This window comes from Peromyscus maniculatus, chromosome 20 (genome assembly GCF_049852395.1).
Source record: "Peromyscus maniculatus bairdii isolate BWxNUB_F1_BW_parent chromosome 20, HU_Pman_BW_mat_3.1, whole genome shotgun sequence".
Lineage (NCBI taxonomy): Eukaryota > Metazoa > Chordata > Mammalia > Rodentia > Cricetidae > Peromyscus > Peromyscus maniculatus.
This window is the reverse complement of record NC_134871.1, coordinates 67,401,761-67,427,112: the sequence shown is the minus strand read 5'-3', so window position 1 is coordinate 67,427,112 and position 25,352 is coordinate 67,401,761. Positions and strand designations below refer to the sequence as shown.

The 25,352-nt window shown below is 51.6% G+C and overlaps 2 protein-coding genes across 5 annotated transcripts in view; one reads left to right on the top strand and one right to left on the bottom strand.

The window, feature by feature from the left end:
- The window catches only part of Hdac7 (histone deacetylase 7), a 37,393-nt gene extending 36,108 nt beyond the window's left edge, over window positions 1–1,285 (top strand). For all 4 annotated transcript variants that reach the window (XM_076556689.1, XM_076556688.1, XM_015993225.3 and 1 more), the window contains one exon: window positions 147–1,285. In XM_076556689.1, coding sequence (XP_076412804.1) covers window positions 147–192 — 46 coding nt within the window. In that variant the 3' untranslated portion in view covers window positions 193–1,285. The remainder of the gene's footprint in view (window positions 1–146) is intronic.
- On the bottom strand, window positions 1,257–11,163 carry Slc48a1 (solute carrier family 48 member 1). The gene is made up of 3 exons (XM_006974347.4): window positions 10,886–11,163; window positions 4,013–4,180; window positions 1,257–3,374 (listed from the first exon to the last, which is right to left on the bottom strand). Exons 1-3 carry the CDS (start codon window positions 11,019–11,021, stop codon window positions 3,238–3,240), a joined length of 441 nt encoding a protein of 146 aa, XP_006974409.1. The 5' UTR covers window positions 11,022–11,163; the 3' UTR covers window positions 1,257–3,237.
- Between the last annotated feature and the right edge of the window lie 14,189 nt (window positions 11,164–25,352).

The window sequence follows — 25,352 nt, the reverse complement described above, 5'->3', positions numbered from 1 at the left end:
GCCTTTGGATCCTCCCAACTTGAAGACCGCAGATTCTCACACAGCTAATAGTCTCAAGCCTTTGAAGTAGGGCTGTGAGGGTAACGCCACTAAGGCCCTGCCCGCAGCTCTCCGGCCTTCCGACATCCTGCCCTTATCCCACTCAGGCCCTCAGAGCAACTGGTGGAAGAGGAAGAACCTATGAATCTCTAGGACGTCAGGACAGATCACCTGCCCTTCAGACATGGCTTTCCTCACCTCTTTGTCAACCCTGTTCCTGGGTCTGCAGAGACCCTCTGGGCAGGTAGTCAGGTCCAGAGCACAACCTACCCTGACAGCTACCCCAGGGAACTTGAGAAGGCCACTGGGTCTGGGATGGGGACCGGGAAGGATCCTGGGAGGAGGCAGGCTGGGCACTAGGGCTCAGCTGGACTCTTCTAGAACAGATCCAGCTCCCTGGTGTCCAGGCCCCTAGCTGTGGCCTCCATCCCTCAGGACTGCACAGAGGAGGGCTGCTTCAGGTGGGCCCACCACTACCACTATTCTTAACTTGGAAGACCCCCAGATTTTGCACACCGCCCCGGGCTCCATACAGAAATGTGAACTTGGCCTCAGCCAGGGCGGCCCTTCCCAGGTTCTGAAGGGCTAGGGGAGTAGCAGGAGCCAGGGGTCCCCTATTCCTGAGTACAGGAGAGTTCTTCTCACCTCCTCCTCAGTTGTCTTCTGGTAGCACTTCTGAGCTCAGAGAGCCATTCTGAGCTGCTTTCTCCCTGTGAGTAGTCAGTCACCAGCAAGCCTCCCATCTGGTCACTGTCCTGCCAGAGGCCACCCTACGTGGACCATCTCAGTGCCCTGGTGCAGCAGACAGGTGCTCTCCGAGTCCTGGGCTTCCTGACCCAATGGTGCCAAACCTTCATCTCCCCTTAAAAGCACAACACAGTCCCAGGGATGCCTGGCCACTGCTCCCAGTGTGAGCGTGCCTTCTGTTTCTGGGGTTTCCCCCACCTCAGCTCTGACTGCTGCCCCACACAGGACTAGCTTGACGGAGGCAGGATAAGGTAGAGGAGTAGACAGACGTGGAAGCGGGGAGGCCACCCCAGAAGTCTTCAAGGCTTTTGCGGTCCAGGCCCGGGGCCAAGAAAGAGTATTTGTGCGTATGTGTGTGCGCGTGTGCGTGCCAGAGTGTGTGCGTGTATGTCTTCCCAAGACCTGCCATACCTTGTGTATGTGTGCATGTTTTTTGTAAAAAAGAAAAAAAAAAATGGAAAAAAAAAACCTGAACAATAAATGTTTTATTTGCTTTAAAGGCCTTGTGAGTATGCCTCCTGGATGTTAGTGATACATCATCAGTGGGGTGGGTGCTCACCTGGCACCCTGCGATGGGCTGAGAAAGGGGGCAAGTTGGGGCCGAACTCAGACTCTCTAGTCCCTTACCCTCCCACGGCTACTGCATGCAGGAAGAACCCACTCCAAATACATGCTTACCACCAACCCAGGTGAAAAAGGAGATGATCCCGGGCTGAGCCCTACAGACTGGGCCCTGTGGGATATGGGACAAGTTCTCAGGCTCAGTTTGCCAAGACACCCCAAAAAGGTCATGAAGCACACACCTGGGCTTAAGTCCTGCCGTGTCTGTAGTCACCGCCTCCTGGATCTTTCAGTAAATGGCCCTAGGTGTGGACATGGCTTCTGGTTCCTTACCATGATGTTTTAAGTATAGATTGTAAAGTAAAAGGATGGATGAGACAAGAGGCCAGAAAAAACGTGCCCAGCATAACGGGGGGGGGGGGGGGGAGGCTGGTAGGGGGGTATTGCCAGCTCCTGTCTTTCTGGTTCTAAGTCTGCCCAGCCTGGTCACCATATACCTTGGAGCCCCAAGCAGTCTGTTTGGAGTAGGAGGGGGAAAAGAAAAAAAGATTCTCTTTCTCTGACCTAGGGGGTGGTATGGAATCTGCAAGGGATGCTGAGGCTGTGAGCATCCTGGCCCCATAGGGCAGGGCTGGGGGAGCAAAGGAGGTCTGAGTTAGTGGTCTCCTCATGCCAAGAGGGCAGGCTGCCCGCTCGCCCAGAGCTTACCTTAGAGATATAATCAGATAGGTGGAGGCCCCACCTCATCCACTCATACAGTCCTCTCTCAAGACGCTCCCCCCCCCAAAGAAACACCCTGAGGCTGATAAAAACGGCCGCTGTATTTCTGCTAAAGTGACAGTAGTGTAAGGCAGAGAGCGAGGGCGGGACCCTGGTGGAGAAGTGGACGTGCAAAGTGACAACCTAACAAGAAAGGATAAACGTAGCGGCCCCCGCTCCACCTCTCTACTTAGGTGGGGCCTTGGGCCCATGTCCATTCAGGAGAGAGATGAGCGTCAGTGTTGGGGTTCGGTGCAGGGAGAGGTCCTCGTGGTCGGGGTGGTCTTGTGCAGTGAGGGTCAGGTGAACGTGCAAGGCTGGAGACCCAGGCGTAGAGGTGTAGTGCTCTCTAGCCCCCACCAGCTTGCCCTCTTATCCCAAAGCCCTTCTAGGTAGGTGCATGGGTGTGTTTCCTGTGGTCCTCAGGTCTAGCCTCATCCGAGGAGCCCAGCTCTGGCAATGTGTGGTCATGTGTGCGCGTGTGACACACAGGAATGGTTGGCGGGCTCTAGCACCCTCGTGGGAAACAGACTCTGGAGGGAAGGGAGGGGGAGAGACACTGGGTTCTGTTCAGTCTTGCAGCTTGGGGACAGAGCCAACTGTCACTTCCCTAGGGACTGATGAATTCAGCTACCTGACCCTTGAGGACAACAGGGTGGAGGCGCTGGGGTGGGATTTGGAGAGCTCTACTGGAGATTCCTTACTTGATCAAACCTTTCCAGATGCCTCCCCCACGCGCACACACACGGCTTCAGTGACGTCTAGGACATCAAGGAAGCCTGTCTCCAACCCTGCCCCTCACCAGACGTTCAGACCTCACGGTCCTACCCCTTGACACCTTGAGTCCATTATCGTGGCCCTACTTACAAAGATTCCTCAGAGTGCTAAGAAAATAGATCCATTTGGAAAGGTCTAAGCTGCCCATTAGCCAGGCTAATGGGCAGATTGGCAGTGCCCCTTCAACAGTTCTGTCTCCCCAAAAAGGGGGACCAGACGGCTTTCTGGGAAACCGAACTGGCCCTGCTGGATATGCTCTGCCATGGTTCTGGAGTCCCCCAGGCTCACTTGATGACTCAGAAGCTGAGTACTGGTCCTGGGGGCCCCCAGGCTGGAATGACCTCATTCCCTGGGTCAGAAATCGCTGAGGATGCTGATGTCAGCGAAGTCGGCCCGGTAGCGGTGGGCGTAGAGGCTGAGGAGGAAGGCCCACTTGAAGGAGATGAAGCTCCAGACGCAGGAGAGGTAGTAGCTGGTTGGGTCTTTGAGACCTGCAGGGGAGAGGCGCCAGATGGTAACTTGAGAGATCTACCCATACCACACAGTGGCCACAAGGCCAAGACCCCCCTTCCTACCCACTCCACATCCCTAGATCCTCCGGGCCTCTGAACCAATGCAAATGGAAGACTGGTGTTTGGCGCAGGTTTAGGGCACCCCTGCATGTGTAGTCACAAAGCTGGGGCGTGAGAGGAGGTCAGAGTTCACCTGAAGGTCTGTACCATCCACTCCCCTTTTGAGGCACACACCCAGGCCACTTCCAACCTGCATCCAACAGGGGACGGCCTCTGGCTACTTCTTGTTAGAGCCACCAGGGGGTGCTGCCCTCCTGGAGCTAGGCAGAGAATAAAGGACCCCAGCAACTCTGGGGTGGGAGGTGTTGATGTGGGCCACGCCTGTCCCTAATACTTCCTACCAGTCTGGAATTCTCCTGTCCCTGAGGAGGTATGGGCTCCCATCCTCCCCACTTTAACAGCCAGGAACCCCGGCAGGGGAGGTCGAGTGATGATGCATTCAGTCCCTAGAATAGCACTCAACAGAAACTGGACAGGAGTCCCAGGGTATAGTCCCAGGTTGCTCCCTACCCCGGAGCGCCCCCCCCCCTTTCCTCCTTTCCCTGGACGGTCCTTACTCTGGTGCTGGGTGATGGCCAGTGCCAGGAAGGTGCAGAAGGCAGAGACGGAGACGGCTGAGAAGAGAATACCCACGAGGAAGAAGCCCCGCAGGCCTTTGAGCCAGGTCCTCCAGTAGTCCTGCATGTACATCACGTGAGTCACCAGGACCCACAGCGCCAGGACACCTGCCGGGACAGACTCAGTCAGCACGACCCAGGCACCTGCCTGTCAGGTTGTAGCCCCCTCTCGCTCGGCCTGGAGGCCCAGGGGCCCCGATACTAGGGCCCTTAAGTCCACTCGGCCAGATCCACTCACACAGTGACATTAAGAAGACTGGCCCTCAGGACAGTGGCGTGATGCCTGTGGGGTGGGATGTTCCCACTTGAACATGGAAGCATGGGACTTCAGCTGCCTTCCAGAAAGCCAGGCATTGAAGAGATTTGTGGAGAACCAAACCATGCCATTCTTGGTAATTTTTACTTTCACCAACTTTTTCTTTCTTTCTCCTCCTCCTCCTCCTCCCCCCCTTCTCCTCCTCTTCTACTTCTTTTGAGAGAGACAAGGTCCTATTCTGTTGTAGAATATTATTTTAAGGTGTGTTACTTTTGTTTATACTGCATTTGTTGAACTCTGTGAAGCTGTGTTACTGTGCCTGTCTGAAACACCTGATGGTCTACTAAGGAACTGAAAGGCCAATGGTGAGGCAGGAGAGGGAAATGGGCAGGGCCGGCAGGCAGAGAGGATAAATAAAAGTAGAAATCTGGGTAAGAGGGGAGGAACGAGATGGAGGAGTGGAGAGAGAAGAGCCAGAGGAGGAGGAGGACTCCAGGGGCCAGCCACCCAGGTACACAGCCAGCCACGGAGTAAGAAACAAAGAAAGGTAGACAGGAATAGAAACGGAAAAGCCCAGAGGCAAAAGGTAGATGGGATCATTTAAAGTTAAGAAAAGCTGGCAAGAAACTACGCCAAGCTAAGGCCAGACATTCATAAGTAATAATAAGCCTCCGTGTATGACTTTATTTGGGAGCTGGGTGGCAGGCCCCCCCAAAAGGGTAAAATACCAACAACACTTCCTTCCTTCCTTCCTTCCTTCCTTCCTTCCTTCCTTCCTTCCTTCCTTCCTTCCTTCCTTCCTTTCTTTCTTTCTTTCTTTCTTTCTTTCTTTCTTTCCTTTTTTCCTTTTTGGTTTTTGGAGACAGGGTTTCCTTTATATAGCCTTGGCTGTCCTGGAACTCACTCTGTAGACCAGGCTGGCCTCAGACTCACAGAGATCCGCCTGCCTCTGTCTCCTGTAGTGCTGGGATTAAAGGCATGAGCCACCAAAAGGCTGAGACAAAGTCCTATATAGCCCATGCTAGCCTTGAATTTGTGATCCTTCTGCCTCAGCCTCCCAAGTGCTAGGATTACAAGCATGTGCCACCACACCCAGCTTGAAAATACTGTGTTAGCTGGGCAGTGGGGCTCGCCTTTAATCCCAGCAGTTGGGAGGCAGAGGCAGGTGGATCTCTGAGTTCGAGGTCAGCCTGGTCTACAGAGTGAGTTCCAGGGCAGCCAGGACTACACAGAGAAACCAAGGTGACACAGAGGTCTCGAAAAATCTAAATAAATAAACAAAAGGTTAAGTATGTATAGAAGTAAAATGCTTAAAAGGGTCTCAGTTTTAGTTTCTAATAAACACATGGCCACAGATAGCCTCTACCTAAACAGAATTTGTCTGGCATTTCACTCTGAGAACTTTACATACAATGCTCCTGAAATGAGACTTCCTCATGCCTATCCAAAGCCATAGAGGTGGAGGAGCATGCCCCTCCCACACTCCTCCTCTGCCTGGTCCTCTGGGTCCTGGAGTCCGCAGCTGAATTCTTGGGCAGCAGGGCTCTCCTCAATTCTACATTGGTCTTGCTGAAAAACGAAGCCTTGTCATGAGGGCCCCCGAGGCCAACCAGCACCCACGTGGCCTACTTGCTTTGGGCTAGGTCTCATGCCATCCCTCCACTGTGAGGCAAAGGGCAGGCTACCATCCCAGACCCTTCCGGGCCTGCCCTCTTGCGCCTGGTGGGCGCTTCTCCTAGGATGCTCTCAGCCAATACAATAGAACACAATACAACCCTCAGTGCCAGGCAGTGCCTGCTGGTGTGGATCACATAGTGAGACAAACACCAATTCCATTGGCAGGGACCTAGAGCAAGAGTTGTGAAGCCAGGCCAGCAAAGAATGAGAGAAGAGAGATGGCCAGCTGTAATCTCTCAGTCCAGCCACGGGTTGCAGGCAGGCCCCCCCAGGCTGCCAGCACCCAGGAGGTGGGGGCCCTTTCAAATCATCTGTTGCATACAGTACAAAGTGCTGTGACTTTTCAGAAGGACAGATATCCATCTGGCTGGGAAGGAGGTCTCAGGGACAGGGGGAAGCAAAGGGGCCCTCCGACACCCACCAAACATTTTATTTCTTGGCAGCTGGGGAATGAGCACACACATTTGTTAAATTGTTCCTCCTCTTGACACGCCTGAAATGTTTTATACTTTTTAAAGTTACAAGACAGAAGGTTGGGGTGGCAAGCAGAAGAATCTAGTTATCAGGAGGCTATGGTGACCGGCTTAACGATCACACTCAGGGCAAAACCAAAACAGGGATAATACAAACCAGGAAACTTGGAGCCGGGCACCGGTGTGCTGCCGAATGTAAAAATGGTCCAGTCCTGAGGTCCCGCCAGTCTGGGTAAGCAGGGAATCTTGGACTCCTCCCTGTGTGGGCAGGAGCCCACCAACCCACCCACCTCACCCAGCTCTCCCCACCTGCCAGTCTGTCACCCCTCTTCCGGACCCCCTTTCCTTCAGTTCAGCCCGAGCTGGCCTTCAGTCTTCCTCCTTGGAATGAGTCCCCATTACCCCTGGGCTGTGGGTGGATGAAAACAAACACGTTCCCATCTCTGTCTTGGCAGGAAGCTGCAGCAGGCCAGAGGTAGACAGAATACTAATCTCTACTCTAGCCTCCATGATCTGGATTTTATCCCAGAAACCTCCTGAAGTTTCCGCCAGCAGGGAGTTGGTTGGATTCTCTTGTTAGGGACACTGAGATCAAACCCAGGGTACTGTGCACAGTCTTTGCTTTTCCACAGGGAGCTCCACCCCTAAGACTTGCATGTGGCTTCTTTTCTTTCTTTTTTTCTTTCTTTTTGGTTTTTCAAGACAGGGTTTCTCTGTGTAGCTTTGCGCCTTTCCTGGAGCTCACTCTGTAGCCCAGGCTGGCCTCGAACTCACAGAGATCCACCTGCTGGATTAAAGGCGTGCGCCACCGCCACCAGGCTGCATCTGGTTTCTTAAATGGCCCCAAGAGATGAAGCCTTTGTCACTGAGCATTTCGGGGACAGACCAGATCCTTCCAGTGACTTGTCCTCCCTCCTCTTCCCACAAAAGGGGGTGCAATAACCGAGTTCTAAGACCCTTTCCCACTCGAAGACTCTGGAAGCCGGCTGAAAGTGGAAAAAGAAGGTCAGAGCAATTCTTCCGTGACTCAGCAAAGTCTGGGTTAGAAAATGCTGAACTAGGAAGTATAAAGATGTCATCTCAGACCACCAGCATGACCCAGGGGTTCCCTCAAACTCTCACCCCCACATGTGCCCAGAAGTGCTGGGAACAAGAAGAGGAGGAGGAGGAGGAAGAGGAAGAGGAGGAGGAGGAGGGTGGCTCGAGATGCTCCAGGTTGTAGCCAAGCACTCCCCCTGAATCCAGTCCAGTATTCATGCTAGGGAAACAGGCTGGAGGCCATTTCCCACCCTGGCCCTCCTTGGAGAGATGCTTCCTCCACAAGTGGTCACCGAGGAAGTGCCCCTCCCTGGCCCCTTCCTATACTCAAGGAATGCAACTATACCCTGTCTTGCTCTGTTCCCTTTCCTAGGATACTCAAGGACTCCAGGATGCCTGGTCTATGCAACTCAGGGCAATATGGATGAGTCCCCTGCTCCATCGGGTTACAGGAGCAAGCCCCACCTCATCCTGGCTCCACGCTACCTCTCCAAGGCTAGGCCTGCCTAGCCTCTGGCTTCATAGGCCTGGTTAGGGAAAGCACCTCCAGATAGATGCTGGGCTTGAGAGGAGGCTTGGGGGTACCCAAGGGAGCCTGTGGAGTAAATACAGACACTTGGTAATGTGGCTCTGAGGACACACTCCAGCCCAGAGGACACAGAAGACCCAGGGTGCCAGAGTTCCTCTATCAAAGCTCATTTGTGAAGAGCATGGAGCTGTTTGGATGTGGGGTACAAACGCATTACTATCCATGGTTTTCTAAACACGCAGCAGGCATGTTAACGAGGGCTCCCAGTGCAGAACCAGAGTGGGGTTCCAATGAGGCCTCTCTCTGCTGAACCCACCCTTTTTTTTTTTTTTAGGTCACTGCCTTTCTGCAAAGTCACTTCCTCCCAGATTCCTGCCAGGATAAGAGGGTGTCCCCACCTCAAACGCCCATACACATACCCTGTTCCAGAAGCCAGCATGCCCAACAGCCACAGCTGACCAACATGTGCAAAAACCGCTGGGACGGACCTCTGTGACTCAGCAATTTCTGAACTACGAAATGCTGAGTCAGTAGTGGGGTGCTTGCAAGTCAGAAGGGCTGCTGACACTTCACCCCAAAAGAGGAAGAAGGGCAGGGCGGCTGGCTGTGGGACCCTTGTTGCAACCCACACTGGATGGGGGAAGAGTGTGGCCCTGGCCTGACAACGCTTTGCCCACCAGCCACCACCACCGACCAGTTATGGCTCTTCCATGGCCACGGTTGCCAGAGACCAGACTAGCTGGGAGATGAACCCCTGCTCTCTAGCTAACTGCTGCCAAGTGCCTGTCTCTCAAGGTAGCTCCACCACTAGCCTGCCTCTGGCCAAGCAAGGCCATCAAGGAGAGAAGAGGCAGAGAATGGGTTGGAGGGAGGCCCCGGTGGCGGCCCGGTGGCGGCCTGGCATGGGGGCTGGAACCTTCCCTTGCTCTTTAAGGGGCAGCTAGACACAGAGCCGTGGAGAGTGGACAGTAGCACACAGCCCTGCAGACCTAGAGGAGAAGCGGCATCTCCTCCTACTCCTTCTAGAAGAGGAAGTGGACACCTAGCAGGCATTGCCATGCCTCGCACAGCTAGGGAGAGATCACCTCTACTCCCACAGGGCAGACTCTTAGCCAGCTGATCCCAGGCAATGCCCGCCCTCCTCCCTGCAGCCAAAGCGCTTATCTCAAGTCTCAGCATCCAGCCTTGGGCCCTGGCAGTGCCTTCCAACCCAGCGGCAACGGGGCCAATGGGAAGTGTGGAGGAGGGCGTCCAGGAGGAAGGCTCTGAGCACACACCAGCCCTCAGTGCTGGCTGTCCCAGCTAGGTCAGGAGTCCACAGGTGGCAGGCCTGAGAACTCCCAGCCAGGGCATCACACTGAACCTTCTTGGTGACCCCAGGACCTGGCCTGGCACGGCTTTGGTTTAGGAGCCATGCATGCCCTCTGATAGGACAGAAACACCTAGGGCTCCTTCTCCACCTCGGGGTGGCACTCAGTGCATTCCGTGGCAATGAGTGGGGTTTTTTTTTTTTTTTTTTTTTTGTTTGTTTGTTTGTTTGGTTTTTTGGTTCTATGTTTTTTTGTTTTTGTTTTTGTTTTCCTAGACAGGGTTTCTCTGTGTAGCCCTGGCCATCCTGGAACTCACTCTGTAGACCAGGCTGGCCTTGAACTCAGAGATCCGCCTGGCTCTGCCTCCCGAGTGCTGGGATTAAAGGGCAGTACTGCTGTGCCCAGAGTGAATTAGTTATTTTTAGTTACTCCATTTACGGATCTTTTGGTCAAGGATGTTAGTCATGGAATAGGATCATTGTATATTAAATGTCATCCTTACCCATACTTCTCCCCATACATATAGTTTCATGCAGCTATTGTACAACTGGGCTAATGTTCTTAGTAGGACTTTTAATGCCTTTAGTATGCTAATCTGAATTTTACAACTCTCAAGAACTCAACCTCTCCTTCTGAGTTCTAAGGATGGAACTCAGGTCCGCCAGGCTTTCAAGGCTGGGCCATCTTGTGACTGTTGTAACCCTGGACAAATTATTTACCCTAAGCCTCTCTTTTTCTAACCGTGAAATGGGTACAAGGATGCCTACTTCAGAGGGCTGATATAAGGATTAGATGAAATAAGGGGAGTAGACTGCTTAGCACAGCATAAAGTATTAAATTATGCTAATTAAGTACAAATAATACATTTGGCCTTCACGCCTCTTCTCTGGCACAGAGATGAAACGGCGTGACCAAAACTGCACATTAAGTACAGAGTACAGCTGAACAGTGGGCCTTCACCTCTGGTGCCTCCTGACCCCTCCTTGGGGGATTAGCAAATTCCCACTGAGGATCCACAGCAGATGGACGCGGATGCAAAGGAAATGTCCAGTAACACTAGATCCCACAGCACGGTCCTGGTCTCCGCTGAGGGCCTCTGGGGCCGGCTGATGGGCTTCCCCGCGAACCCCCACTTATTATAAGAGACGCGGGAATCCCGCAGAAGCGGTTATGTGTGTTGCCGGAGCGAGGGTGGCCAGGGAGTGGGCGCGCAGAGGGCGAGGTAGTGGCCCCTGGGCGGAGGGTAGACCGACAGGGTGCCCGGACGCCGACAACCCCAGCGCGGCAGAGCTGTGCAGACGACGGCGTCCGGCAGTCGGCACCCTAGGTCGCGCCACGTTCAGAAGGCATCAGGTCCCAGAGGCCCCGGCAATGCCCAGAAACCCGGGCCTGCGCTGCCACTGGCCTCTTTGGGGTAAACAACGCTCCCGCCCCGGGGACAGCGCCGCCCCAGCCGCTGCGCGCACTGGGGCGCTGACAGTTCCACCCCACCCCACCCCCGCCCGCCCCGCGCCCCCCCACCCGAGATACCTGCGAGACCCCCCATAGCCGCAGTCCCCGGCTGTCGGTAGACCACCGTCCAGACGAAGAAGATGGAGAAGCCGGCCACCGAGCTGAAGCCGGAGTAGGCGGCGCGGAGGCCGAGCTGCAGCCGGGACGGGGCCATGGGGCAGCGCGCGCGCGCGGGGCAGCAGCGGAGGAGCAGCGTCGCCGAGTCACAGGTGCAGCAGGGCCCGAGCTGGAGCCCCAGCCCCAGCCCCAGCCCGAGCCCGAGCCTGAGCCGCCGGCGCCCGGCGCTCCGCCCCCAACCCGCCCCCCGGTGCCGCCGGCACAGCGCCCTCCCCGGCCGGAGGCCGCTCGCGACACAAGCTTGACCCCGCCACCGCGGCTTGGCAAAGGCCGGCGACCCCTGGTGGAAGAGCAGGGTCTTGAGCTCATCCCCAGACCCCAGCTACCTAGCGGGTCCTTGGCGGGCCTGGAAATAAGGCCTTACCCGAGCCAGCTGCAATGGTTACTTTTTAAATTTTAAAATAGGTTTTGAAATTTTTTGAGATAGGGTCCCTCTACGTAGCCTTGGCTGTCTTGGAATTCGCTATGTAGACCAGGCTGGCTTGGAACTCACAGAGACCCTCCTGACTCTGCCTCCTGAGTTCTGGGATTAAATTTTGAATGGGAAACTCATCAGCATGTAAGATTTAAGATTAAAATTTCTAGTTACGACTATAGAAACTAGCCAGGTGTAGTGGCGCATGCCTTTAAACCGGCAGGAGCAGAGGCAGCGAGGCAGGCAGATCTCTGTGAGTTCGAGGGCAGCCAGAGCTAGGCAATGAGATCCAGTCACAAAACCAAAACAAACAACAAGGAAAAAACCATCAACTGGGTGTGATGGCCCACACATATAATCCTGGCACTTGGGGAAAAAGTGGCCAAGGCAAGGGAGACTCTGTCTGGGAGGGGAAACCAAACCAAACCTGGACAGCTGGTTTGATTCCCTGGCTCCCCCTAAATTAATAAGTAAAATAAAAAATAAAAATCTAAAATAATACAGTATACAACTAAGATATTAATTCTTTCCCCGGCCCGGGAGGTGGTAGCACATACCTTTAATTCCAGCACTCAAGAGGCAGAGGCAGGCGTATCTCTGGAGTTCAAGGCCAGCCTGGGCTACAGAGTGAGTTCCAGGACAGCCAGGGCTACACAGAAAAAACCTGTCTCAAAAACAAAACAAAACAGAAAATTCTTTCTGCCCATACTCCTAACCCGTGAGTCCTCTCCCCCAAGAGTCACACACGTCACACAAGATTGCTCCACACACTCCTCACTTTTCCCTTTCGTCTTCATAACTGTCACTCCCAAATTCCTTGCGAGCTTGTCCCAGCCTCTGCAGGGCATCCATGGCAGAATCCCACGGTTCCCACTAGCCCAGCTTCATAAGTGTGTGTCGCTAACAGGAAAAGTCAAAGCAGAAGCCGGGCTCTGCACCCCAGGACCCAGAATCCTCTGGCGGGGCCAACCACACCCCTACACCCCCCTCAGTGTAAGAAACTAGAGTTCCTTGCAAACATTTCCTCTCACTACTGCAACAGTTACTACAAATGTCCTGGTCTAAAGCAACACAAATGTATTACAGACCAGAGGTCAAGGGTCCAAAGAGCGGTGTCACTGGACTAAAAGCAAGGAGACTCCAGGGCAGCCTCCCCAGGGAGGTGGCAGGGAGCAGCTGTTTGCCTGCTGTTCCAGCTTCTGGGCAGTGCAGAGCGCTGAGACTCCCCGCCCTCTCCCCCTCCCGCTTTCTCTTGTAAGGACAACAGTAATCCAAGCTAATCTCTCCATCTCAAGATCCTTAACTTCCTCACTTCAGCAAAACTCCTGCAAGGGACTCCCAGCTCGCAGGAGCTTGTAGGGACTCAGATGCGGATGTCTTCAGGGCTGCTGTTCTGCCTGATTCGCCCTTCTAGAATATCAAGTCCACGACCAGCAGTGGTGCCGGTTTCGTGGGCACCCACACCTAGCAGAGTGTCCCAAACCCCCTTAATGAACATCTGTTGAACAGATGCCTCTGAATGACTTAGGTGAGCAGTAAAGAACAAGGAAGTGTATCACACACAAGCAGCCCAAGTAGGAATGCTCAGTGGCCAAGCAAGTGGTGGAAGCCGAATTTGCCTGGCTCCAAAATAATCTGGGGCTGGGCAGTGGCGGCGCACGCCTTTAATCCCAGCACTCGGGAGGCAGAGGCAGGCTGATCTCTGTGAGTCCGAGGCCAGCCTGGACTACAGAGTGAGTTCAAGGAAAAATATCCAAAGTAATCCCAGTGCCCTTCTTGCTTACTCAAATTTTAATGTTGAAGTGCTTTTGTTTGTTTTGATTGGTTGGTTTAGGTGCCTTTTGAATTTTGAGACAAGGTCCCACTGTGCAGACGAGGCTGGATTTGACATTGCTTTGTCAGCCTAGGCTAGGCTGGCTGCAAAGTCAAAACCTCCAGCCCGGCCTCCGGGGTACTAGAATTACAGTGTGAGCCACCACACCTGGCTTGAAGAATTTTTTTTTTTTTTTAACAAGGAATGGTTTTGATGCACAAGTCCTTTTCGACCCTCTTGTGGACGGCAGGTGGAGATGAAGTGTTGGTTGCTCAGAGAACGGAGCCTAGAGGTCCAGAGCACTGCCAGAGATGGCCACAGGGCTAGCTGGGATGGACAATATCCTGGGAATTAGGAGCAGTCTGCATGAAGACAGCCCTGAGGGAAGCATGCACAGTGGAATGTTCTGAATGTTCTGAAAGCAGTAACAGGTTTTTGTTTTGTTTTGGTTTGTTTTGCTTGTAGCTGGACTGTTGGATTTGAGGGGGAGTGGTGGATTTTGAGCTTGGAGACTGAATATGCAGAGCCTTGCAACATCGCCTCCCTTCCCATGGCCGGGAGTAACTGTGTTCTAGAAATATGGCCTGGTAGTACTGTGAAGAGGGACTGCCTGAGAAAGCCTGGAAGCAGAAAAATCAGTGGGATATGCCCTTCCCACTTCAGTACAGTGGTTACTGGGTCTGTGAAATGGAGACAGACAGCCGCCTTACCCACTTCAAAGAGTTCTGAGGAGCAGTCGGCGCTTGGCCAACTCCCTGGCACACCGTGGGTTCTCAGGAAAAGCCAGAAAGCGTAATTAGTAGCAGCCAAAAGCAGCCCTGGCAAGAGCTGGTTCGGGCAGAGAAGAAGGAAAAGAAGGAACCAATCGGTTCTAGAAATAGTTAAGTCACTTTAACCTAGAAGATCAGGTGTTAATTCATTTGCATGGTAGGCAGGAACAAGGAGGGCGAAAGTCCTGTGAGTGTCGGAGGGTGGTGAGTAGCTTGTATGGAGAGTGAAGTTGTGCAAGAAAATAATAAGATGCTTATGTAACAGTGGCCTGGGCCCAGGCTGTCCAAAGGGGGCAAAGCTCGGCTGAAGTGTATATGTGTACAGCGAATGTGGGGAAAGTAGGGGGCGATTAAAAGACTGGAGACGCTAACTCAGGGTCTAGGTCCTCCTCCTAACTCAAAGCTACCCAAAATAACTCTCTGCCGCACAGAAAATAAGTCTCTATCTGTGCTGTGCAGGGGGGGCCCCTAGTGACATGTTCCCTTTGAGTGTGTGATATACGGCTAGTCTGACCACTGAGCTTCCACTTACGTCTAAGTTTTAGGAAAATGGCTGCACATGGCTAAGGGGTCACAGCATGAGACAACACAGCTTGAGATGCTCAGGACTGCTGTTGCTCCATGCTTCTAGAGGGAAGGACGATGACCCCTCCTGGGTCTGTCATCAACACTCACGTTAAGGAGCTCAACACAGCAATGTACAACAAGCAAGGCACTAATGCTGTGGCAGGGACTGTCTGTTGTCACTATTAGAAAAGGGTCACAAGGCATGAGCTATGCCTTGAGGAGATGAGTTAGACTGTCACAACTAGATTACAAAAAGCGTCTTGTAGAAGAGGCACACCGCACAGTTATTATAGTGGTGTGCTGGCTGGTTTTATGTCAACGTGACACAAGCTAGAGCTATCTGCAGGGATGGGACTCAATTGAGAAAATGCCTCCATGAGATCCGCCTGTAGGGCAATTTCTTAATTAATGATTAAGGATGGAGGACCCAGCCCATGGTGGGTGGTGCCATCCCTGGGCTGGTGGTCCTGGGTTCTATAAGAAAGCAGGCTGAGCAAGCCATGATGAGCAAGCCAGTAAGCGGCACCCCTCCATGGCCTCTGCATCAGCTCCTGCCTCTGGGTTTTTGTACTGTCTTTAGTTCCTGTCCTGACTTTGTTCAGTGATGAACAGTGATGTGTAATTGGAAGCCAAATAAACCCTTTCCTGCCCAACTTTTTGGTCATGGTGTTTTATCCTAGCAATAGTAACCCTAACTGAGACAAGCAGTGAAGTGTAGGATAATTGAGATCTGCTCTGAAGAGGAAGAAAGGAAAGCCTGTGGAACCTCAAAGCACATGGGTAACACACACACACACACACACACACACACACACACACACACACACACACACACAGAGTCTTCCCACATCAGCTTCTTTCTGTGCCATTCAGAAGACGCCCATCCCAACCAGGACAGATGCCCTGGTCCCCTTAAGACAGTCACTCTCCTTGTCTACAGCAGAGACCACCAATACCCAAATGCCTCTTCAGGACACATCACCTACTCTTTAATCCCAGAGCTGATACAAAAATGATGAAAAAGAGGTAGATTATTAAGTCTACTTTAATCCAAAAAATAACTGTTAATCTTGCATATTTTACATCAGTATGGATTTTAGTTTATTGATACAAATTTAAAGTTAATTTTGTTATACCGTATGGATATTTCTACTCTTGTTTAAGGTATTATGTTTATGCAGTTCATTTTAAAATGTAATATATAGAAAAAAATACAAATTAATTGTCATCTATAATAGTCAAACTTTTAGTCATATTAATTAGGTTTTCTAGATACGCAGAGGTATATTTCAGATAGATAATCTTCAGACACTTCAAAGACCTACAGAATATGGCATTTAAAATGTTTTTAGAACTTAGACAATGAGACACGTCTACTCCTGGCAGCACCAATTACTTCAAAGGGGATGACGGGCATCAAAGAAACTTGTTAAGGAGTTTGCTTACAATGTGGAAAAGGCTAGCCAATTGAGCAAGAAACTGCTCTTACCTGGACTGCTTAACTGTATGTTGTATAAACTGGACATGCAGGACCCATAAGAAAATGACCACTGAACTTTGTCAAAACAAGGCAGGATGGTCCTTCAGGTTCCTGCTTCACAGAAGAAACTGCCAGACATTCTGCAGGACACAGAGAAAAGTGACTGATGAATTTTCCCAAAATAGAGAGAACAGTCCTTCAAATTTCCTGCTTCAGTGAAGTCTGCCAGAGACTCTAGGCCTATAGGCTGAAGATAGATGCCCCAACATATAGAGAAACTTTGGGTGACTATCCAGGCAGCCAGATGTCTCTGTCATTTCTAGAATTTTGGAAGTTGCTTGCAATGTACTTCTGTTTACTTAGGTAATATTATATCCTTCTAGAGTCTTTGATGGAATTGAAAAGTAGATAGTTATAGTTTTCCTTAGTTATGGTAAAAGGTAAATTAGATATAAAACTTTAGACTCACAAAGATAGGATAGGTGATAGAATATTTTCTTTAATTTTGAAAAATAAAAATAGACTAAGTATTTAATTTGCCAAAATAAAATAAACTAAGACTGCAATTCTTGCTTGATAACTGTTTTGTTATGTGTAATTTTACTACATTAAAGTTAAAACCTTTCTTTTGTATTAGACAGAAAAGGGGAAGTGCTATGGGATAGTCTTTCTGCACACTGTGAATATGTGTTGCTACTATTGGTTAATAAAGAAGCTGTTTTGGCCTATGGTAAGGCAGGTTATAACCAGGTGAGATATCCAAGAGAGATACAGGGAGAAGAGTTGTTGGTTAAACGGCGCTGCTCCTGGCTGGCTGGCTATGCCAGCAGAGGAGAGTGCTGGAGGAAGAATCACTGCCATGGTTACCTTTTTAGAACTTTATTCAGGGGTGTGGGGGGGGAGAGGGGGACAGGGAGAGAGGGAGACAAGGGGGGGGGAGGGAGAGAAGAGAAGGAGGTCCAGACGGAAGGAAGGAGCAGAAAGGAAAGAGAGGGATGCACAGAGGGCCCACCTGCTTTTTAGGCTGGGACGCCGTCCCAAGCTGATGACGTAATTAAAGACAGAATCCTTACATCCCAGACTTTCACTTTATATATATATATATATATATATATATATATATATATATATATATAGCAGGTAGATGGGAATAGGAGCATCGTTCCTCTCAAAAACTGACTTTTGGACGTCGGTTGGCTCTGGGGGGAATGGAGAAGGGAAGTTTTCTGAGGTAGACAGGCGTTGTGGAATGCTGCCTGTCATCCGTTTGCTCTGGAGATGTGTATCCCTCTTGGCTGTGGCTGGGAACTTTCTGTTTGACAAGATGTTGATCTCTGGACTCCGGTTCTGTGGTGGTCCTGTACCATTAGCTGAACAGTGAGTTAGAACAGGGAACTGGGAAGTGAAAAGCTTGTGGTGCATAAGAATTTATTTTTTGGAATTAGGGACAAGGCAAAGATCAGGGCCCTGTCTGTATGCACGTGAGAATGAGTGGGTGGAGTTAAGGTGAGTTAGGGCGAGTTGAAGAAACCACCTAAGCCCGCCCATTTGAGCCCACCCATTTGAGCCCGCCCACTGCCGGAGGTAGGCAGACAGAAAAGGTTGCACGTGGCAGACGCAGAAGTGGAGAAGGAGAAGGGTTTAGAACTTTAGCAGAAAGCTTGGGGATAAAGTAACTCTTATTTGCCCATTTGCTGGCAGAAGTTCCCGTGACGCTGTTATGCGGCCAGGTTTACACTGTGCCCGCCCCTATCTGCCAATGTAGGTGGAAAATGTATCGTATCCGCCCCTTTGTCCCATGGCTGTAGCCGAGAGAAAAATAAAAAATTAAAATAACAAACCGGGATCAGACTTCTATCTCGGGCATCCTTGAGAGTGACGAGAGATCTATGAATCAGCTCAAGTTCGCCATCCTCTTCATCAAGGGATGGGAAGGGCTGCGGCTGCACTGCAGTTGGTCCACCTGGTAGACCCGAGACAGCACTGACCCCCTCGTCAGGAGCGAAAATGTGCCTGCCGTTGCCAATACAGCCCGAGAACAAGCCCCAGGGTGTCTGTCGCAAAGAATATAGCTCAGACTACAGCCGCGAGAACGGCGGACTCACTGTGAAGAATCATGGCGGTAGCAGCAGTGGAAGCTGTGTAGGGGTCCAGCGGAGGTGAGGGACGCACGTGCGCTTGCGGTCTCGCGGTCTCGCTGGATGGGAGAGGAGGTGGCAAGCGGCAGCAGTCAGCAGGTCCTTGGTGGTCTAGCCTGGGTTTCGGCACCAATGTTGGCTAAACGGCGCTGCTCCTGGCTGGCCGCCGCCTGCAGTGGCCATGCCAACGGAGGAGAGTGCTGGAGGAGGAATCACAGGCCATGGTTACCTTTTTAGAGCTTTATTAGAAGGGGGGAAGAGAGGGAGAGAGGGGAAGAGAGAGAGAGAGAGAGAGAGAGAGAGAGAGAGAGGGAGGGAGGGAGGGAGGGAGGGAGGGAGGGAGGGAGGGAGGGAGGGAGGGAGGGAGGGAGAGAGAGAGAGAAGAGAAGAAGGAGGTCCAGACGGAAGGAAGGAGCGGAAAGGAAAGAGAGGGACACACAGAGGGCCCACTTGCTTTTTAGGCTGGGACGCTGTCCCAAGCTGATGACGTAATTAAGGACAGAATCCTTACAAGAGTCAGGGCAGACACCATCCAGCTGCCCAAGGAGCAGACTGATAATGTCATGGCTATGTGGCAATATATAGTATAATAGAAATGGGTTAATTTAAGATGTAATAGCTAGCTAGCAATAAGCCTGAGCCATAGACCAAACAGTTTGTAATTAATATTAAGCCTCTGACTGGTTGTTAGGGAATAGGCGGGCAGGAGAGAACTCAGGAGGCAGAGGCAGGCAGGTCTCTATGAGTTCTAGGTCAGCCTACATAACAGGTTCCAAGACAGCCAGGCATACATAGAGATACTGTCATATATATATATGCTATATGACCTGCTAGGTGCATCTGAGTTGAATCAGTGAATGCCACGGATTCTTGAGCAATGGACTGCAGGCAGAAACAGCACGTGCCATTTCTAGGCAAGACTCATAAACATCTCCTATAGGTCCAGAATTCCCTCCTTCTCCTGATGACCCCAGAGACTGTATAAAAGTGTTAAGTGTTGAAAGACTGACTCTGCAGGTCAGGAGATTTGGCAGATGCAGTCCTTCTGTCTCCCCAGGTCTTCACTGGATCCTACAATGACTGTGGTACATCTTTATTGGGGGCACGGCTGAGATTTGGGGGTTGCTTTTACCATTGGTCTTATCATCATGCCACTTCCGCCATCTAAAGAACACTTGTCTTGACCTCTGGTCTCTAAAGTTACTTTTGAACTTTCCCACCGATGTCAGTAACTCCCTTTTGTGGACATCCTGCCTCCTAAGAAATTCCTTCCTTACCCGCCCCCAAGGCACATACCAGACATTTTTCCTCCTCTGTAGTACTAGGGCTACACCCATTGAGCCATCTTCCAGACAACTGAGCTAATGGTCTTCTGAGGGCCTCCTCCTCTCTACCCTGAATTCCTCACGGAGGAACCTCTGATGTTCTCTGGGGGCACATCCTTGTTTCCCGAGGCTCCAACCTTAGTCTAGGTGTTACTCACCAGCCTCCTCTGTCCCTGACTCTCTCTTGCAATACCTTAGCAAATCTAGTTGAATCTACCCTGTCCTCTGTTCGCATCCCAGGGCCAACATCATGACCACCTACCACAGCCTCTTAGCTGACCCCAGTTTGCTCATTTCGCTTTAAATCCTGTTTCTGCCCAGTACCACAATATAGTACCCCTGCCCTCAATCCTTGCCTAGCTTCCCATAGCTCATAAATAAACTGATTGTCATAGATAAACACCTTGTCAGTTCCTATCGGCTTTGTTGGCTCACTGAGGTTTCTTTAAACCTTTCTTTAAGCCTTGGCACTGCGTGTCCAGAAAGCTCTTTGACGGCTTCTAATATTGGTCATCATTCTGAAGAACCAGCCTGCCCCCATTTTAGGCTTAAAAGACATCTTATAGGAAGGGGAAACTACGTTCATTCCTGTTTATGATTAACTCTGTTTCTCAAGGATTGGGCTGTGCCCCACCTATAACCTTAACTACAGATGGTTCTACACTGTCTGTTCCAGGAAATGGCAATGATGTCTTTGTTTCCAAAAGTTGTTTATAACCACCTTGCAACCCTACCTTTGTTTCAAAGGGTTATTTGTCCACCTCTGACGAGCTTGTTATGATGACTAGTTGTTAGGACTACCTTGTTATGCCCACCTTGCGACCATGTCTTTGTTTCAGGAGGTCGTTATGACTAACTTGTTATGCTTGTGTTCTGTTCATGAAACCCCGCCCATTTTGCCCACCAAACCTCCCATTTGTAAACTCCCTACCCCTGAGCTATAAAAGCCTTGTCTTCCTCACATCCAATGCTGACCTCTCCAACCCTGCCTTAGCCCCGGGGAGGCAGCCTTTGTACATGAATAAAAAAGCTTGCTTTAATTAACAGCTTGCTTTAATTAATTGGCCATCATGAGTTGGTGGTCTTCTCTTCCCATATTTGGAATGAACACAGTCAAGGCTCAACTCAAATGTTCCTTTGTCAGAAAGGCTATTTCAGACCCCCTCTCTAAAACAGGATACCCCTCTAACACTTGCCACTCTATTAAGGGTTCCAGGGATTGAACTCTGGTCATCAGGCATGGCAGCAAGCATCTTAAATCTCTAAGCCATCTTGAGGGCTGACTTTTCCTGCTTTACAAATAAAAGCCATACATCCCAAGAAGCCTGTCAGTCTAGAGCAGTAGTTCTCAACCTGTGGGTCACGACCCCTTTTGAGGAGGTCGAACAACTTTTTCACAGGGGTCACTTAAGACCAACAAAACACAAGTATTTACATTTTGATCCATAACAGTAGCAAAATTACAGTTATGAAGTAGCAACAAAAATAATTTTATGACTGGGGGTCACCACGACATGAGGAACTGTGTTAAAAGGGTTGTAGCATTGAGAGCCCTGGGCTAGAACAAGCCATAATGATTAGTCCTGTTTACCAGGGGCCTAGGTAGGAGGAACTCGGCAATAACTAAGGGAAAGACAGACTAACTGTCCATACAGAATTATTCCATCCTGGCTCTAGGGGGCAACCTTCCCCAGTCTTGAACTTTCATATTCAGCTACGCAGGTCCACTAAAACCTTATAGACCTAAATTTAGCTTGTGAGTTTTCTTAGATTCTTCTGCCCAGATCTCTTATCTCATCACACTGTCCTCCCTTATCCCCAAGGAGTTCAGAACTGAAGGCCTTGGCTATGGCAACCCAATGCTGTGCCTGACTCAGGGAAGGGGAACCTAGCTTCCTCTCTCTCCACTTCTGTTTGTTTGTTTGTTTGTTTGTTTGTTTGTTTGTTTGTTTGTTTGAGACAAGGTTTTTCTGTGTAGTCTTGGCTGTCCTGGATCTCCCTCTGTACACCAGATTGGCCTTGACCTCTCAGAGATCCGACTGCCTCTGCCTCCTGAGTTCTGAAATTAAAGGCGTGCGCCACCATGCCTGTCTATCTCTCTCCACTTCTGTAGCGCCATCTTGGTCCTGAGGTCAGGCCTGTGGACCAGAGAACTTCAGAGAGAACTGGCTCAGAAAGGAAGCTGCGGGAAGCTGTTCGCAGGGAGGGTCCCAGTCACTGAGCACCCCAACTTTTGAGGCTCGAGGAATATCTTGGCCTTAGAATGCGGCCCCACAGGGCTGGCGTGACCATCTGCTCCTAGAACAGGATCTCAGAGCTGGAATGGAACTACTTGAAGTCTCTCTTCACAATGAGCCCTCAATTCTCTGCTTGTCTGGGAGCCTAGAGCTCTGTTCTCAGCCTCAAGCTAGAGCGGTGGTTCTCAGCCTTCCTAATGCTGCGGCCCTTTAATACAGTTCCTCATGTGGTGGGGACCCCAACCATCACATTATTTTCATTGCTACTTCATAACTGTCATTTTGCTCCTGCTGTGAATTGTAATTTTTTTCCCTGTGTTTTCTGGTGGTCTTTAGGTGACTCCTGTGAAAGGGTCATTTGACACACACACCCCTACAAAGAGTCGCCACCTACGGGTTGGGAACCACCAGCCTAGAGGTTCCTTCAGAGGCCGGGAGGATGAGTGAAAAGATGCCAGTCAGAAGCCACAGTCATTCTGACCGAAGCTAAAAGGGCATCATCAGAAGGCAGGGGATGATGTTACAACCACAGTAGCCACCCAGGGAGAGCATCATGAGGCCCCAGCAATAGGACCCGTCTGAATCTCCCCTTCCCTTTCCTTGGGAGGATGGAATGTTGATGTATGGGAAGCAGAGGGCAGGTAAGTCCTGTGTTTACCTCAACATGGACTGCGGCCTGGGGCCTATGGCGCTGATTCACTTGGGTGAATCAGTCCGGTGAGTCCCCTGAGGCTGAAGGGGGCGGAGGAAGAGTCAGGCTGTAGCTGTGAGGTGGAAGGACAGTCACCAAAGCCTGGCACACGGAATGATGAAGACTCACACCCACCGAGACTGGAATCTGGGATGGGTTCATTACAAGAGCAGGCAGATCCCTGGTCATGAGGGCAGGGGTGAGTCAAGGACTAGACATTGGTTGATCTCTTGCTTCTTCCAGAGTAGGGACCCGAGAATGGCACCTGAGGGAGGTCTAAGTGGCCATGCTTGATGACCCCTTCTGGAGGGGGAAAGGATGCGCCGGGGGGTGGGGGGCAATAGAAATACAGCTATGCCATGAGCTGGGTGGAAAGGAACAAAGACCCATGGGGGAGCCACAGGGGAGGTGGAAGGGACCAGTGGAAGGAAAGAGGGAACCTCACTGACACCTCTCACATCAGAGCACACACACACACACACACACATACACACACACACACACACACACACTGCTTTGAGCATGAGCGATACAAAGCATGGATTCAGCAGAACCACTGTAGCAGGTAAGAGGTTTGCAGCGATCCCTTAAGCCATTTCCTGCTCAGTGACCACCGATTTCTCCCCCAGAGGACCCTGGGAATAGTGTGTAGCAGGCTGAGTTCCAGGAACAGGGCAGGGAATATGGAGCTCCAGGGGAAGCCTGTCTTAATTAGGGTTTCTACGGCTGCAATGCAACACCATGACCAAAAAGCAAGCTGGGGAGGAAAGGGTTTATTCAGTTGACACGTCGTCGTCGTCGTCGACATTGCTGTTCATCATTGATGGAAGTCAGGACAGGAACTCACACAGGGCAGGAACCTGGAGGCAGGAGCGGATGCAGAGGCCATGGAGGGGTGCTGCTTATTGGCTTGCTTCCCTTGGCTTGCTCGGCCTGCTTTCTTATAGAACCCAGGACCAGCAGCCCAGGGATGGCCCCACCCACCATGGGCTGGGCCCTCCCCTATTGATCACTAAATGAGAAAATCCCTTGCAGCATTTCCTCAACTGAGGCTCCCTCCTCTCTGATGACTCTAGCTTGTGTCAAGCTGACCCAGGGAACCAGCCCGTACAAAGCCTGATGCAGGTAAGACACCTGCAGGGGAAGCAAGTGAGCCCTGGCTGCATTCTGCAATGGCTCCCAGGCCCATTAGGGCACGTCCGTGAAAGCCTGAAGAGTCTGGGCAGTCAAGGAGGTCAGGCTAGCATTCCAGCCACTCCTGCAATGTGTCTACATGGAGCATGTGGCTGCCCGCCCCCCCTGAAGAAGAACTGTTGCTTGAGTTTTTCGCCTTGCCCACAGTCAGGACAAATCTCTGTCACCCGCCAGTCCCACAGCCGCTCAGACCCAACCAAGTAAACACAGAGACTTATATTGCTTACAAACTGTATGGCCGTGGCAGGCTTCTTGCTAACTGTGCTTATAGCTTAAATTAGTCCATTTCCATAAATCTATACCTTGCCACGTGGCTCATGGCTTACTGGCATCTTCACATGCTGCTGGTCATGGCGGCGGCTGCTGTCAGTCCTTCTGCCTTCCTGTCCTTTTATTTCTCCTCTCTATTAGTCCCGCCTATCCTTCCTGCCTAGCCACAGCCGATCAGGTTTTATTTATTGATCAATCAGAACAACTTGACATACAGACCATCCCCCAGCACAGCCAAGTGCAGACCATCTCAGACACCTGCACTCAGGCCCATGGTCCTAATCATCCTCTATGCGGACCTGCTGGGTAATGCCACAAAGAACCCAAGAAGGGCTCCCACAGGACATACAGAACATCCCACAGCAAAGAACCCTGAGGAAGAGGAGGAGGAAGAGGGTGAGGCTGGGGAGCAGAGAGAACTCCCTGTAGTCCTGAGGTTTTGGGAAGTCTGAACAGCTGAGACGGCTGTCCATCCCAGGCATGGTTGTCTGCAGCAGTCCATCCCAGGCGTGGTCTTCTGCGGCCGTCCATCCCAGGCATGGTCGTCTGCGGCGGTCCATCCCAGGCATGGTTGTCTTCTGCAGCAGTCCATCCCAGGCGTGATCGTCTTCTGCAGCAGTCCATCCCAGGCATGGTCGTCTGCAGCGGTCCATCCCAGGCATGGTCGTCTGCAGCGGTCCATTCCAGGCGGTCTCTCCGTTGGAATTACAGACTTCCCTTTGGCTCTCTGCTTCCTTCTCTGGCTTCCATCTTTGCACCTCCCCTGGTCTCTGATCAGGGCCTCTCTGAAGGGAGGAAATGGGCAGTGGACCTGGTGCCAGGAAGTCTTGGACTGTGCAACTTCCTCTCTGGCCCCAGCATTTCCCGAGTGGGATTTGGGGGCAGGACTGGGGCAGGTCTGGTGCTGGAAAGAGATTCTATTCCTGGCCTGAATGCCAACTTGTCTTCATTGCCCTGTTCCTCCCTCCCCGACCCTAGCCAATACTCTGGGGACAACTGAAGTAACCCAGCAGGCCGGCCTGTGACACAGGACAGGATATTTCATGAGGTCCACCTCACAGGACTTCTCTCCTGGGTCCTGCAGCCACCACCCTGCCAGCAGCCAAAAGCAGACAGCAGGGAAGGCTGGGCAGAGTCCAAAGGCTCAGCGTAGGTGAGGACGGGAACAGCTGAGCCACAGGTTAAGAAAGTCTGGGAACACTGGGGGAGGGACCCTGGGAGGAAGGGGTGGTCTGCAGGTGACCAGGTGGTCAGCTGTGGGGAGAAGGGGAGCCGTGTCAGCTGAGGAAGGCAGAAGGGACGGGAAGGAGGGGAAGTGGCCACCCCTGGAGTGGCCATTTCTGAGCACTGACCATTCAAGGTCAAACAGGATGTCTCCAGAGCATTTGGCGCCTGCGTGTGTGTGTGTGTGTGTGTGTGTGTGTGTGTGTGTGTGTGTGTGTGTGTGTGTATGTGTCCTTTTTCTGTT